Consider the following 14,949-nt stretch of genomic DNA (forward strand, 5'->3'; position numbering starts at 1 on the left):
TGACATTAATATTGTATAAGCTGAATCTGTTATGAATTATAAATATTAAATTCATTACAATAAACATTTAAGCTTCAGTATTTGCAGCCATTTACGTAAAAATAAAAAGCATTTGTCATTTTAAATCACACTTAGTTGCTGCTGAACTGACTTCAACTGTGCAATAACAACAGCTGGCCTTGATTTTACACAATTTAAGGAATTTAACAACATAATTCTATCAGTTTATGAGGATTCGAGCAAATTAGCGGTAAATAATGCGCATTGAATTGTTTAGAATATAATTTAAGGTATAGATTGTGTTTAAATATGTGTTTAAATACTGGCAGAATATAAACATACTGAGACTTGAGTTCTATCATTTTCTCATTATCCCTTCAAAAACCTGTGTCTCCAAACTGAATGCAAAGGATTGTTTGTGCTGCATCGTCCAACACCAACAGGTAAATTTAAATCGTCAAGAAAAAATCCAAATGATCGTAATGTAATGTAATGTAAAGAGGCCACAATCAAGAGACGCTTTATGTGAATTGAATAACATAATGGCAACACACTCTGGGATACTTGTAATGCAAAAAGTAAGAAAATGGCCACAGAAAATGAGATTGAATTAATACCTGATATGGTATGTTGCAGTTTCCTAGCACTGACAACTGGTGACGTCACCTGGAAAGTTCCAGGCTCCTCCTAGACAGCCTGTTGAAGTACTGTTGAGCAATACACAGAACCCCAAACTGCTCCTGATGTGCAGGTTGTCTCCTTGGTATGAACGTGCATCAGTGTGTGTGGGTGGATGAATGTGAGCTTATTGTAAAACGCTTTGGAGAAAAGCGTGAAATAAGTGCAGCCAAAATATAATCTCCTCTAGTCTCCTGTATGTCTGAAACAAGACACACACACATACACACACACACACAGCGCCTCAGGCAGCCTCTGGATTAGGTGTGCTGTTACCTGCCCAGGTGGTTTCAGTCCTGTGCTGAATGTTCGGTGTGCAGCGCTGCAGGTAGGATCTCACTCACTTTCACTAAAACAGCAAAACACCTTTAATTATCATCCCTCATCAAACCTTTTGCTACAATTCCAAAATGCTGTGTGTGTGTGTGTGTGTGTAAAAGCATATTACAGTATTTATCACAGGTCTGAGGTATGTGATGTCATCATCAGTCTGTTATTAAACTTAATCTTAAAAGTGCAGGTGAAATTAGTTTAGAACAAAGACACATCCCTGTGTTTATGTGTTTAATGTGTGTGTGTGCATGTTGATGTGAGATGTGTTGGTTGATGGGTTGTTGTGATGTGGCCTAATGGATACTGAGAGGAATTAAAGTGGCGTGTGTGATCATTCAACTGATCTGATCACACACACACGTCTGAAGCCCTGGAGGAGGACCTGGATCTCCATTAAGGATCTTTTATGGCTCTTTGTTGAAATTCAGTTGTCGAGGTCTTGTTTGTGGCTAATATAGTAGACTTGGAATGTTTGTGCCATTCCGTCATATTTTCTGATTTCTAAAGTATTTGCGACTCATTCTGTTGAGGGTCTGAACCTGATGGAAAATAGGTCAAATGATCCGAGCACAGACGTCATGGAAACTCATATGGGACCTTTACTTGTTAGGGAAGTAATGTGTAATGCTGCTGCACACACACACACACACACACACACACACACACACATACCCACACACAGGCTCTTTTTTATGATCAAACTTCATAATTACTGCAGTTGGGGCGAAAACATTCCAGCTAAAGTTCATCTATCGCTTCAGGCTTCAAACTTCCCACCTGAGCCTCACGGAGCCCATGTGCAGTATGTTAGACTTTAACATGCAGCTCATGACGTGAATGTACGGATCACATGTATGTCAGACTTGAATGTACACATCAGAATGTTTTGTTTTCCTTCTGTGAGATTATTATAGATTGATAATCCTGTTTTCCATCTGCAGGAACGTTAGGAACATGTTCTTCGTCTTCCTGCTCACAGGTAACGTCTGTCGTCTTCCTCCTGCTTATTCCCCATCATCACCGTCATGGTCCTCTTTCAGGAGGAAGGGACAGGGGAAGGGAGGAAGGAGTCAGATGTCAGAAGTCAGAAGTCAGACTCCGATTAAAAAAGCGAATCACAAAATGGAGAGGAATGAATAGGAAAGAATAGATGACCGAAAACAGGAAGAGGAGGAGGTAGAGAAGGAAAAGGAGAAGGAGACGGAGCAAGGAGGGCAGGAGGAGGTATGGAAGGATAGGAGAAGAGTAGGTAGAGAAGGAGAAGAAATAGAGAGAAGGTAGAGGAGGAGAGAAGGAGTGTAGGAGGTGAAGAAGGAGAGGAAGAGGAGGTGGGCGTGTCCTCACTTGCTCCTGCTGAATATTTTCCACTTGTTGCTTCTTGTTGGTTTTTATTTTCATTCTTTTCTCCTGAATCAGAAACAGAAATAAAGACAAAAAGAAAAGATGAATACATCATCAAGCTTTGATCTAAATATATGGATCCAGATAAGAAATAAAAGCCCAGAACTGTGTGTGTGTGTGTGTGTGTGTGTGTGTGTGTGTGTGTGTGTGTGTTTGTTTGTCTGACTCTCACTGTTTATGTGTGTGTGTGTGTGTGTGTGTGTGTCTCTCGCTGTATGTCTCTCTCTCTCTCTCTTTCTCTCTCTTTCTCTCTCTCTCTCTCTCTCTCTCTCTCTCTCTCTCTCTCTCTCTCTCTCTCTCTCTGTGGCCTTTAATGTGAACCTACTCACACCAACATGCCACACTGTGTGAGCAGTGCTGCTACCAGCGGTTCGTCTCCAGGACGACTGTGACCTGGGCTCCTGTACCCCCGCGCTGGGCGACCTGATGGTGGGCAGAGCCGCCCGACTTTCTGCCTCATCGACCTGCGGCCTACAGGAACCCCAGAACTATTGCATCATCGCATACCTGGAGGTATAGAGAATTCAACAGAATACGTCATACATGATTGATGATCATTGATGATTGATTCATGATGGATGATCAGTGAACTTCACAATGCCATCTATAATTATATATAGAGATTTGTATCATTTAATAAGTGAAGTCATTTCCAGTCAGGGGTGCTGCTGTGTTGACTGATACCAAAGAAACTTGGACTCTGAGTTCTGCTCCATGGAGCTTTGGCTCTATGCGTGCGTATGAATACTTTGTGTGTGTGTGTGTGAGGGAGCTCTTAGATTGACAGTTCTCTGGCTTGTCCCCCATGTCTCATACTGAGACGTGTCCTGATTTGTCTCTTTAGAACTTGACCGTCCTTACTTTATTCATTCCTGTACTCAATCTTCCTCACACACACACACACACAGGTGAGTGTGTGTCTTCATGGTTTAATGTCTATTCACCACCAGGGGCAGCAGAAGTGCTTCACCTGTGACTCCAGGCTGCAGTATGATCACCACAGCAACCCTGACAGCCACCGAATTGACAACACCATCACAACCTTTGACCCTGAGCGCAAAATTAGGTGGTGGCAATCAGAGAATGGTAAGTTGTCTGTACAAAGTAAAAGGAAAAAGAAAATCAACTATCCAGTCACGCACACATTTAGAAAAGAAGAAAAAGAAGAAAACAGCCTTCGGGTCTCGCCAACATCCTGTTGACCATAAGGACGAGACCCAATGCTGCTCTGCCTTTGGTTGATTTAACACATAGTCATGATTTTTTACATGTCGACATTCTGTGCAGGCATTCACCAGGTCAGCATCCAGCTGGACCTGGAGACCACGTTCCAGTTTAGCCACCTGATCATCACCTTCAAGGTAAACAACATTGAAGTTGGATGCTGATATTAAGTCTCCTGTTTGGGTATAAAATGTGCATCTATGAAAGGCTTGGCTCATTAAACTGTGTGAGCAAATATGCCAACAGTGTAAGAACAATGTTTTCTATACGTGTGATTGCAAGAAATGTAGTGATTTCACCCTCTACAGACCATAATAGTATGAGTTAATGTCAAGGCCCAAAACCAGGAGTGAAGCCTGTGAGCGTCCAGCCTTCAGGCGGCACTGCAGTAAAAACCTGCATGCTCCTGTCATGATGTCACCATGTGGGCTCAGGAATACTTTGGGAAACCAGTGACAAGGAACGGGACACAGCAACAAATCATCATCATGATCACCATCATCGTCATCACTGTTAACCCACTGCAGTGCTGGCATGCTTGACTCGTTATCATTTTAATTACTCATGAGAAAAAGTCCAAAACCAGACATGCAAAAGGAAAATGTGACGCCACTTCCTGTCTGCAGAGCTTCCGTCCAGCCGCCATGTTCGTGGAGCGGTCCAAAGACTTTGGGCGGACCTGGAAGGTTTTCCGTTATTTTTCAGACGACTGTGCGCTGCATTTCCCCTGGGTGAGCACAGAGCCTGCAGACAGTGTGGATGACGTCGTCTGTGATGACCGATACTCAGGATCTGAACCATCCACTAAGGGAGAGGTACACACACACACACACACACACACACACACACACACACACACACACACACACACACACGCAGACACACGCAGACACACAGCAAACATGAGTTGGAGTATTTTCTGTATTTGGCCACCAGGTGGTGCTGAAAGCGCTGGATCCGACCTTTGACATCGAAGACCCATACACTCCACACATCCAAGGTGAGACACACACATCCTGTTGAAATCCTAACATGATTCTTTCTCCGCCACAACCTCTGGACCTTCATCAGGATGAGAGGACCAATCACAGAGAAGTTTGCAGTAGAGAGCGCTACTGACAACACAAAACAAACTCTGGATTCAAGAAATGAAACTTTGTTATTGAGTGCTTCATTAACAGACTAGGAGGCTCTGCTAACCCACAGCTTCTGTATTTGTATGAGTAAATATATTTATGGCTGTGTGTGTGTGTGTGTTTGTATCAGATTTGATCAGGATGACAAATATTCGGGTAAACTTCACCCGTCTGTTCACGCTGGGCGACACCCTGCTGGGTCGACGCAGAAGAAACCCTTTGGACAAATATTTCTACGCCGTCTACGACATGGTGGTCCGGGGCAGCTGCTTCTGTAACGGCCACGCCAGCCAGTGTGTGTCTGTAGATGGAGGCCGGGGGGACGTCTTCACCCAGCGCGGCATGGTACGGCTCAGGGTTAGGGTTCCACACAGGGAGGGTCACTCAGGTCACTTTAATAATGTGTGTGTTGCTTTCAGGTGCATGGACGCTGTGTGTGTCAACGCAACACTGCAGGTGAAAACTGTGAAAGATGTCAGGAGTTTCACTATGACTCCCCCTGGAGGCCAGGAGGAGAACACACCTCCCAAATCTGCAGGAGTATGAACCTTTCATACACTTTTGGATTGAAGTAAACACAGGGCCTCAGAGTTTACATTGTTTTCTTTACAGCCTCATGGTGGCGCTTGACTGGTTGTTGTCTCCTTTGTGTCTCCATCAGGGTGCAACTGTCACGGACACTCAGAGTCCTGTCATTTCGACCAGGCCCGCTATGAGTCCACAGGAGGCCTGAGTGGAGGCGTGTGTGATCACTGCCGCCATGAGAGGGCGGGGCCTCAGTGCGAGCAGTGCAGGGCTTTCACATACCAGGATCCACAGAGGGCGCCTGAGGATCCACATGCCTGCATACGTATGTGCACCTCTGCACTTGGACTACTTTCACTTCCTGTTTATATTTCTATACACACAATATAACTGTTCAACAATAGTAGATGTTGCAGTTCTCTGTGTAAACGTGTTTGTTGTCCTGCAGCTTGTGACTGCAACCCTGCAGGCTCGCAGGGCGGTGGGCAGTGCGACCCCCTGACAGGCCGGTGTGTGTGTAAGGAGAATGTAGAGGGTCGCCGCTGTGACCGCTGCAAACACGGAGCCTTTGGCCTCAGACAGGACGACCCTGCCGGCTGCCAGAGTAAGAAATAAAGCTGATTGTGCGCTTTTTTAAACACAAGCAAAGCAGGACACAAGATTATCAGTTTATTAAATAAACAGCAAAGTGTTCTATGTAATCTATATGTTCTTCTATTGTAATGTGTTGTATTTCTTTCCAGTGTGCAGGTGTCATGTTTTGGGAAGTGTGGGATCATGCGATCAGCTGACAGGAAGTTGTACATGCAGTCATCTGGCGTTGGGTCCACTTTGTGATCGCTGTCTGGTGCGTTCAAACACACTTCAGTCATTCTCTCCTCTTTAGTAAACCTGTGCTTTGTGTTTGTGTTTACAGATGTTTGTTTGTGTCCACAGCCAGGTCACTGGGGTTTAGCTCACACTGCACACAGATGTTCCCCCTGCGACTGTGATGTGGGCGGAGCCACTAGCTCCATGTAAAATCTACAATCATTGCAGTCTAAACATTTATGCAGTTTGAATAAAAGCGTCTGTTAAATGACTGAATGTGATGTAAATGTGTATTCTTGTCTGTTTCTTTCAGTTGTTCTCCAGATAACGGACAGTGTTCTTGTTTACCCAACATGGTGGGGCGGCGGTGCACTGATCCTGCACCTGGGTACTTCCTGCCTAAACTGGACTACTTCCTATATGAGGCGGAGCTTGCTGCTCCACTGGAGGGAAGAAGGCCCTCTCCATCATCAACCTCATCTCCATCTTCTCCTCTGGTAGATTTCACTCTGATTCACTCTCATTTGCAGCACGTCATAAACATTTAAAGTTTGGGGGCGTTTCTTCAGACTCTCTGTTGGAGTGGGTGAGGCCCTCTGTACTCCATGTGACCCTCCTCAGCCAATCAGCAGCCTCACCTGTTCCTATCTACACACCTCTTCCTCATAGCCATTTTTGGCGTTTTGTGCACAGATTCTCCGCCTGTTTGTGTTCTTTGTCCTGTTAACTGTTTGTGTCTGCTTTTTTTTGCTGTGTTTCTTTGTTTGCATTGAACCACAAGCTGAACCCGGGGCTGCTTCCTAAGTGTGATCAGTACTTCAGAGCGCAGGGATATGACTTCAAGTTCTCCAACGGACGCCTGGTCCTCGTTCGTGCGTCACGAAATACCCGAAAGAGGAGACAAGGACAGGTAAGCTGCAGGAAGAACCTATCGCCACCAGATGGCAGGAAAACTCAAGTCTATAAGGGCTTGTGAAGGATAGGATAGGACGTTTATTGATCTTACGAATGAGAAATTCAGTTAAGGATCATGGGAATGATTTGTGTTCCGTCCTGCCTGCAGAGCATCCCTCTGGACCCGGGCCACGCCCTGCAGATCATTCCCCGTCAGAGGACTGGAAATCAGCCTGTCACATGGACCGGCCCAGGATTAGTCCGAGTTCTGGACGGGGCGGGGCTGAGGTTCACTGTGGACAATCTTCCCACCTCCATGGATTACCAGCTGGTCATTCGCTACGAGCCGGAGGTGATTGAAGGGATTTTTGCATTGAAAAAATGACTGAAACATTTACAATTATTTTATTGTTTAACCTTTAATTGTTTGTTTTTGTACATCCCTCTGTATTCTGGCTTCATTAGCACTGAGGGTCTGATCGTCTGAGGTCATCTGGTGTTTTCTCTGTGTTTGTCTGTTGTTCTTTTTCAGTCTACATCTGATTGGTTGGCTTCAGTGAGCGTTGTCCCTCTAACACCCACTAGCAATAGCTGCAGCGATGACCCAACAGGAGGTCAAACTCTGCTTCTCCCTGGAAATTCCAGGTGCGGCACTTTCAGAGACAGTACTGCGCCTGTTTGATGTTTGCTTATCTTTCTGTATCTTCTTTTTGATATACATCTTCATTTCTCCAGAGGCTCTGTGTTGGACCGTCCATTATGTCTCAATGCCGGGGCGCGATACTTTGTGGACATTACATTTAGAAAACAAGGTCACCCTGACGACTCCAGCTCACACATCCTCATCGACTCGGTAAGAACTCCTATTATTCATGTGTCGCCCAACATGCTCATCAGGAACTGAGGCCATTTCCTCTATATCTACTATATCCAGCATCAAACACACACACACACACACACACACACACACACACACACACACACAGCAGCACAAATTGTTTTCCTGCTGCACTTACGTAAAAGATGATTGAACCAAAACTTCTGCTTTGTTTCAGATGGGTTTGATTCCAAGCATCGAGGCAGTCCAGGACTTCTGCTCCCAGACCGACTTGGACTCTTTTCGCCGTTTTAACTGCGTCGGAATGGCTGCTGAGTTTAACCCGCAGGAACTGCTGCCTGAAATTTGTGCGGGTCTGATCAAGAGCATGTCTGCACGAATCCACAACGGAGCCTTGGGTAAGAAGAAGAAGAAGAATGATGCTGGTAACACTGAAAAGCTCTTATAGAAACAGTTTAACCTTCATTTCTCCCAAAATAACATTTGAAATGTATCTCCACCAATGATAATATGAGATATAAATACTTCACAGACAGCTTTTATCCAGCAGGGGGCAGTGTTTGGTTGGAAACTCACACATGTCAGTGGTTTTCTCTGTCATTTGTGTTTTTCATTTGTAGTGGTCAATGTTTTCATTTTATGGACAAAACTTCAAAGGTTTTTTGTATTTAAAACAAAAAATCTGTGGTATTGAAGCTAGTTTTGTGTTTAGTTTGCAGGTGTAACCTCGTTGGCTCTCTGGGGCCTTCCTGCAGTAAGCTGGGCGGAATCTGTGACTGTAAACCAAACGTGATTGGTCGATGTTGTGACACCTGTGCACCGCTAACTTTTGGCTTCGGACCTGATGGTTGCAAACGTAAGATGCCCGTTAAAACCTTAGGGATTATTGTTTGTTTGAAGTCAGGATCAGGCTGAAAGTGTGTAGCGTCTGCAGGTCTCAGACTCAGAGAGGAGATAGTAGAAGTGTCAGTTGGTTGCCTGACTCTGCCTCTGCTGATCCACCTGCAGCATGTGAGTGTGACCCTCGTGGTGCCGTTTCGGAGCTGTGTGACCAGAACAGAGGTCAGTGTGCGTGTCGCTCAGAGGTGACGGGCCGACGCTGTGACCGCTGTTTGCCAGGGTACTGGGGTTTCCCATTGTGTCGAGCATGTGAATGCAACAGACTGGCTGATCAGTGTGATGAACACAGTGGAGAGTGTTTGGACTGCAGGGAGTTTACCACTGGACATCACTGTGAACGGTAACAGATATATACATATGAACTCTGTGGCAAATAAAACAACTTGTATGATGTCTTTAATAGTTTCATAATACACCTGTGCTACTGATGCAGGTGTGTGGAAGGTTACTATGGTAACCCTGCCTCCAGACTGCCCTGTCAACCCTGCCTTTGTCCAGAAATTCAGGGCAGCAGACGATTCTTTGCCACTCAGTGCCAACAAGATCCACAATCCACCAGTCTGACCTGCAACTGTATGGAGGGACACACAGGTTAGACTCAACCTGTGCTCTACAGTTTTTGATCTTCCTGGTCACATGGTTGACATTTTCTTGAAATGCACTGTATACACACAAACCTGTTCATGATCTAATTGTTAATCTAAGCAATTGATTGTATCAGGTCCGCGCTGTGATAGATGCAGCCCTGGTTTCTATGGTGACCTGACGTTACCAGATGCCCAGTGCAAAGAGTGTCCCTGCAACAACAACATCGACCCTGACGATCGGGCAGCCTGTGACGCAGTGACGGGAAAATGTCTCCGCTGCCTCCACAACACACAGGGGCCCCGCTGCCAGAGCTGCAAACCTGGTTACTATGGTGATGCCCAGACTCAGGGATGCAAAGGTAAGTGCACCTGACCATTCCAACAGAGGAAATCTCTTTGAATTTCTGCCCCCAAGGTTTCTTCCTCTTCCTTATTCATTAATATTTACTGGAGTTTGTCCTCATGAGAGAAGTCAACTCCTGCTTTCCTCCATTGACTTGAATACTGAACTGAATGTTTGGGGTCATAACTGTTACATTTTATATTTCCCAGAATGCTCATGTGACCGTCGAGGTACAGAGGTGACTCAGTGTCCTCTGGGGAGTCCCTGTTTCTGTGATGGCAGTACGGGACAGTGTCCCTGCAGGAGGGGCGTGGAGGGCGTCCTCTGTGATCTGTGTGAGGACGGATTCTGGAACATTGATGGGACATCAGGCTGTCAACCCTGCAACTGTGATCCTGCAAACTCCCTCGCTAACATATGTAACAAGGTAACCTGATGGTACTGGTGATGATGATGTTGATGAAGGTCATGGTGACTGTGATAGTGATGATGATGGTGATGATCCTTGCAGACGAGCGGTCAATGTCCCTGCCGTGCTGAGTTCGGGGGGCGTCAGTGTGATGAATGTGGTGAAAATCATTTTGGAAATCCTGATCTGCAGTGTGTCTGTGAGTGACACACACACACAGACACAGAGACACACAGACACACACACACACACACACACACACACACACACCGAACACACCTTTATTAACAGTAATTTAAATGAATTGTTCTGACTTTGTTACACATGAACTGTCAGCCTGTGACTGTAACCTGGACGGCACCAAACGTCCATCATGTGACCCCGACACCGGCGAGTGTCTTTGCCGAGTCGGCGTCACCGGCATCTTTTGTGACGAGTGCGCCCCCAGCTATGATTCAGTGTTCCCGGCCTGTGAACCCTGTCATCCCTGCGCCACCATGTGGGCTGAAGATGTCACTGATGTCCAGCGCGCCAGTCAGAGGATGAGAACCTTCATCCCCCGCCATGGTGACGACGTGCAGCCCGGATACAGTCGCCGCTGGCAGCAGATGCTAGAGATGCACTCAAAGCTGGACTGGCTGGTCAACCTGACGGGACGTTCACTACCCAGGGTGGAAGAGATGGAGATGCTGTGTGAAAGGCTTGGGTACATGCTTCCAACAACATAACATGAAAACAACATGACAGTAACCTATTCTTATAGAAAAACCTTAAAATACTAAACCAACTTAACTTTAACAGGAAGCTGAAAGACAGCATCGATCCCAACTTGATCCTGATAGATCCATCAGCGCTTATTCATACTGACATTGACAACATTCGCTCCGATTTCAAGAAACTGCTTAAGAAGCTGATGGAGCAAATCATCGATGTGCCGGATGACGATGAAGATGTGGAAGGTGTGTAAGGTCTCTACATTGAACTTGATTGGTGTCAGGGGAGGCAGTGGCTCAGTGGGTAGTGCTTCCGCTTGGGAACCGGAGGGTCGCCGGTTCGAGCCCCTGCCGAGGTGCCCCTGAGCAAGGCACCGAACCCTCAATTGCTCCCCCCTCTGCGAAGGGTGGTAATGTAATGTAAGTCGCTTTGGATAAAAGCGTCTGCCAAATGATCGTAATGTAATGTAATGTAATGTGTCCTGATCATAGCGGTGGCTCATCACTGAAACACAGACTTTGTGTTGTAGAGCTGCTGGATGAGATAAAGAAGCTTCATATAGCTTTCATGTCCGATGAGAAACGGGTGAAGAATGCCAACAAAGCTGTGGAGGACTCCATGGACACCAGACAGGATATCAAACACAAACTGAGCACGTGCAGCAGCTCAGGAGACCTGGATCAGCTGGAGAGGAAAGTGAAAGAGCTCAGCGTGGTCAACCTAAACAAAAATGTGAGTCTGATTCAGCTGAAGCTAATCAAACTCATCACAAACACTAACTGTGATAAATACTTATTATTTTGATTGAAGATTTGTGGAGGATCGGGACATGAAGACTGCTCCAGCTCGGAGTGTGGCGGCGCCCTCTGTAGACTGGGTCTGGGGAGGAGGAGATGTGGAGGTCCTTCATGTAAAGGCAGCGTCCCTCTGAGCGCAAATGCTTCAGCTACAGCAGAGCAAGTAGAGGATGAACTCATCAAGCTCCCATACAGGCTTAACCAATCCAGAACCAAGGCAAGATTATCAACCAAACACATAATAATGACACGTTAAGCTGAATGAGTTTAAGTTTCATTGTAAACAATAAAACATGAAATCAACACATGAGATGTGTTGATTTCATCTGTTAAAGCACTGATTGGACATTTCCTCCAGTCTGGTGTCACAGTTTGCTTCTCTTTCAGATGAATAATGCCAAGAAAGCGGCGCAGGACACCAAGGATCTGACCAAAGATCTTCAGGACCGAATCAACAACAACAGAGACGACCTTGAGAAAGAAAAAAATAAAACGAAAGAGTTCCTAAAGCGAGTGAAAGACTTCCTTATGGGTCAGTTATTATTATTAATGTTGTTATTAATTGTTCCAATGAACCGTTGCTGCCACCACAATGAGGCCTTCTCAGTCTCTCTCTCTCTCTTTCTCTCTCTCTTTCTCTCTCTCTCTCTCTCTCTCTCTCTCTCTGATCCCTGCTTATGTTGTATTTATATCTCATATGTGCGTTGGATGGAAGCTTCCGCCAACTAAATGTAAATGTATTATTGTTATCATATCAAACTCAACCTGATGCTGGTGATGATGATGGTGATGGTGGTCTCTCCTTAACAGATGAGATGGTTCCTCTGGAGGATATAGAGAAGATGGCCCGAGCTGTCCTGGACATCCAGCTGCCTAAATCCCCCGAGCAGATCACTGACCTGATCAGCAGCATCAGAAACCTGACTTCCAAAGCCCTGGTTTTCCCAGAGGATCTGAAGAAGCTGGAGGAACAGGCCAAGATCAGCCGGGACCTGCTGCAGAAAGCCCAGGACCTCAAGTGAGCACAACCATTTATCTTCAAAACGTGTTGGGAAGAAGTTAACGTAACATTTCAGCAGAGATTCAAATGAAATCTTAACTTGTTGTGTTTTCAGGGAGCGGACCAAAGACATTGATGTGACGGACATCAGCAGAGACATTTTGGATGCAGAAAGAGCTCAAGACAAAGCCAACGATCTGCTGGACAAAGCCAGCAGTGACAAAGACGCAACTGACAAACACATCCAAGACGTAAACACGCGTCTGTCCGTCTGTCCGTTCATTCAGCCGTCGATCTGTCTATCTCTTTAAACCAGTCACATCCTGTCTTCCCTCTGTTTTGGCAGATTAAGGACAAACTGGACAACATGGAACCAAAGCTGCAGGCTCGTCCCGGTGACATGCTGCAGGAGATTGAAGCTCTGAAGAACAAGACGGAGGCAAACCGTCTACTTGCCAAAGAAGCAATGGACTCGGCTCAGGCTGCTTTGGTCAACGCCACAGACGCCCAAGATGTACACAGAACACACACACATACACCTTGTGCAACATTATCCATAAGGTTTTTGTGAAAATAGTTTGGTCTAAGAATTTTCTTTTTCATGGACTTTCAGGACTTTGAAGATGTGAAGAAGAAGTTTGAGGAATTAAAGCAGAAAAACCAAACGGAGACGAACAAAGCCAACGAGCGACTAAAGGCAATCAGTGAGGAGGCCGAGTCCATGAAGAGACAAGTGGAAGACAAACTGAGACAGATCCAAGGTTCGTCCATCCGCTCAGTGTGTTTATTACCAAACATGTCCGCTCAGTGTTCCTTCATTTACTTCATTTGCTGTTGTTTGTTTGTCAGATCTGGAGCGGAGGATCCAGGATCAAATAAAGAGTCAAGAGGAGAAAGCGGCTGAAGTCGCCAACTTAATGCAAATTGTAGATTCTCTTCTAGGGAATATCACTAAACGAGCAGAGGAATTCAATTCCTGCACCTCCTAAAGAAGCTGCCTCCTAATCTTTACTTTCCTGCATTCATCATATATATATATTTTCAATTTTGTTTACATTTAAGTTTCAGAAATAAACAAACCTCATTTAGAAAAAGAAAAGCAGTTGTTTCTGTGAATCATTCATAACCATATAAGCTTTGGGGTCATGCGGTGGCTGCAGTGGCCTCCCTGATGGTCTCCCTGATGGCCTCCCTGATGGTCTCCCTGATGGTCTCAGACTCTCCCAGCTGATTCCGCCTGCAGTGGTATTGCTGACTCAGGTAAGCGGCCTCGTGAGTGGCCTAATACCCACAGAACCTTACATAGAAATGTTGCTACCGTTTTGTTGGCAACTGAACCTGAAAACTTCCTGTGGTTCCTTCACAAAACAAGTGAAGTCTTGTTTTGTTTTGTTTTTTACTGCAATGTCAAAAGGAATATCAATGAATTACAAAACATATTTTTTGATCTCATTGTTGAAACTATTCCAAAACTTCCACCATTTACTTCATGTTTTCATAACTTTTTATTGGATGCTGGGTGTGTTTGAAATGCTGACAGTCTTAGATGATGATGATGATGATGATGAGGTTAGTTGATTATTGATCAGAGCAGGGTCAGGCTGAAGCAGGATCCAGTTCTATTTATGTCCGTCAGGAGGCACTGAGCTCTGAGCCCTCAGAGCCCTCAGAGCTCTTTATCCCTCACACAGCTGGGAGCAGTCTTCCTCACAACTTGTGCAGACTCGTTTTCACCCTCAGAGCTCATACAAACAGCCGCTGAATGGAAACACACACACACACACACACACACAGATTCTGAACATTTAACATTCCTCTCACAGAACACCAAAATATGAGGAAAAAGTTTATTTTTCCTTTATTTTTCCCGGTTTAGATGTGCACACACCTGTCAGTTATTCCAAATCGGAAACAAATTAAATGATTTGTTACAGTTTTGTTTTTTTTGCAGTTTTTAAACAGTACTTATCAAACCCATTGTCAATCATAAACAACATATCTCATGCATTTGTAAATGCAGTCTTCCTGAATGTGACTATAAATGTGATGGAAAGTGTGTGTGTCTATGTGAAAGGTGACAAGTGAGAACATGCAACAAACAAGATACATGATTGAAGAACTTCACAACTTCAGTCGGGGGTTTCATTCCCAGAATCCTCCCTGCCCCCACCGGAGACTCATTACCTGCAGGCAGAGGTGGAGGAGGGGAAGTGTCTGCCTGTCTGTGTGTGTGTGTGTGTGTGTGTGTGTATGTGTGGGTGGGTGTGTGTGTGTAGGGGGGTGGGAGGGCTTGGAATGCCTTTTATCTACAGACCTTGAGTGGGTGGGTGTGTGTGTGTATGAGGGGGGTGTTCTCTATG

General features: G+C 45.4%; 1 protein-coding gene across 1 annotated transcript; it reads left to right on the plus strand.

Annotated features, from left to right (window-relative positions):
• The first annotated feature begins 791 nt into the window (after window positions 1-791).
• On the plus strand, window positions 792-13,666 carry lamb4 (laminin, beta 4). The gene is made up of 35 exons (XM_076140549.1): window positions 792-1,006; window positions 1,953-1,990; window positions 2,768-2,925; window positions 3,363-3,498; window positions 3,700-3,773; window positions 4,263-4,451; window positions 4,573-4,636; window positions 4,903-5,117; window positions 5,192-5,312; window positions 5,434-5,622; window positions 5,746-5,901; window positions 6,041-6,144; window positions 6,234-6,313; window positions 6,421-6,604; window positions 6,889-7,017; window positions 7,171-7,353; window positions 7,534-7,646; window positions 7,737-7,854; window positions 8,057-8,237; window positions 8,552-8,695; window positions 8,848-9,079; window positions 9,173-9,330; window positions 9,461-9,685; window positions 9,879-10,096; window positions 10,181-10,277; window positions 10,415-10,784; window positions 10,880-11,037; window positions 11,322-11,524; window positions 11,603-11,806; window positions 11,977-12,121; window positions 12,400-12,607; window positions 12,705-12,840; window positions 12,936-13,103; window positions 13,203-13,350; window positions 13,439-13,666. The coding sequence occupies exons 1-35, from the start codon at window positions 984-986 to the stop codon at window positions 13,576-13,578; spliced, it is 5,409 nt and encodes a 1,802-aa protein (XP_075996664.1). The 5' UTR covers window positions 792-983; the 3' UTR covers window positions 13,579-13,666.
• The last annotated feature ends 1,283 nt before the right edge of the window (window positions 13,667-14,949 follow it).

Source organism: Genypterus blacodes, unplaced genomic scaffold (genome assembly GCF_046128005.1).
Source record: "Genypterus blacodes isolate CSIRO-AG114 ecotype Tasmania unplaced genomic scaffold, CSIRO-AGI_Gbla_v1 ptg000015l_1, whole genome shotgun sequence".
Taxonomy (NCBI): Eukaryota; Metazoa; Chordata; class Actinopteri; order Ophidiiformes; family Ophidiidae; genus Genypterus; species Genypterus blacodes.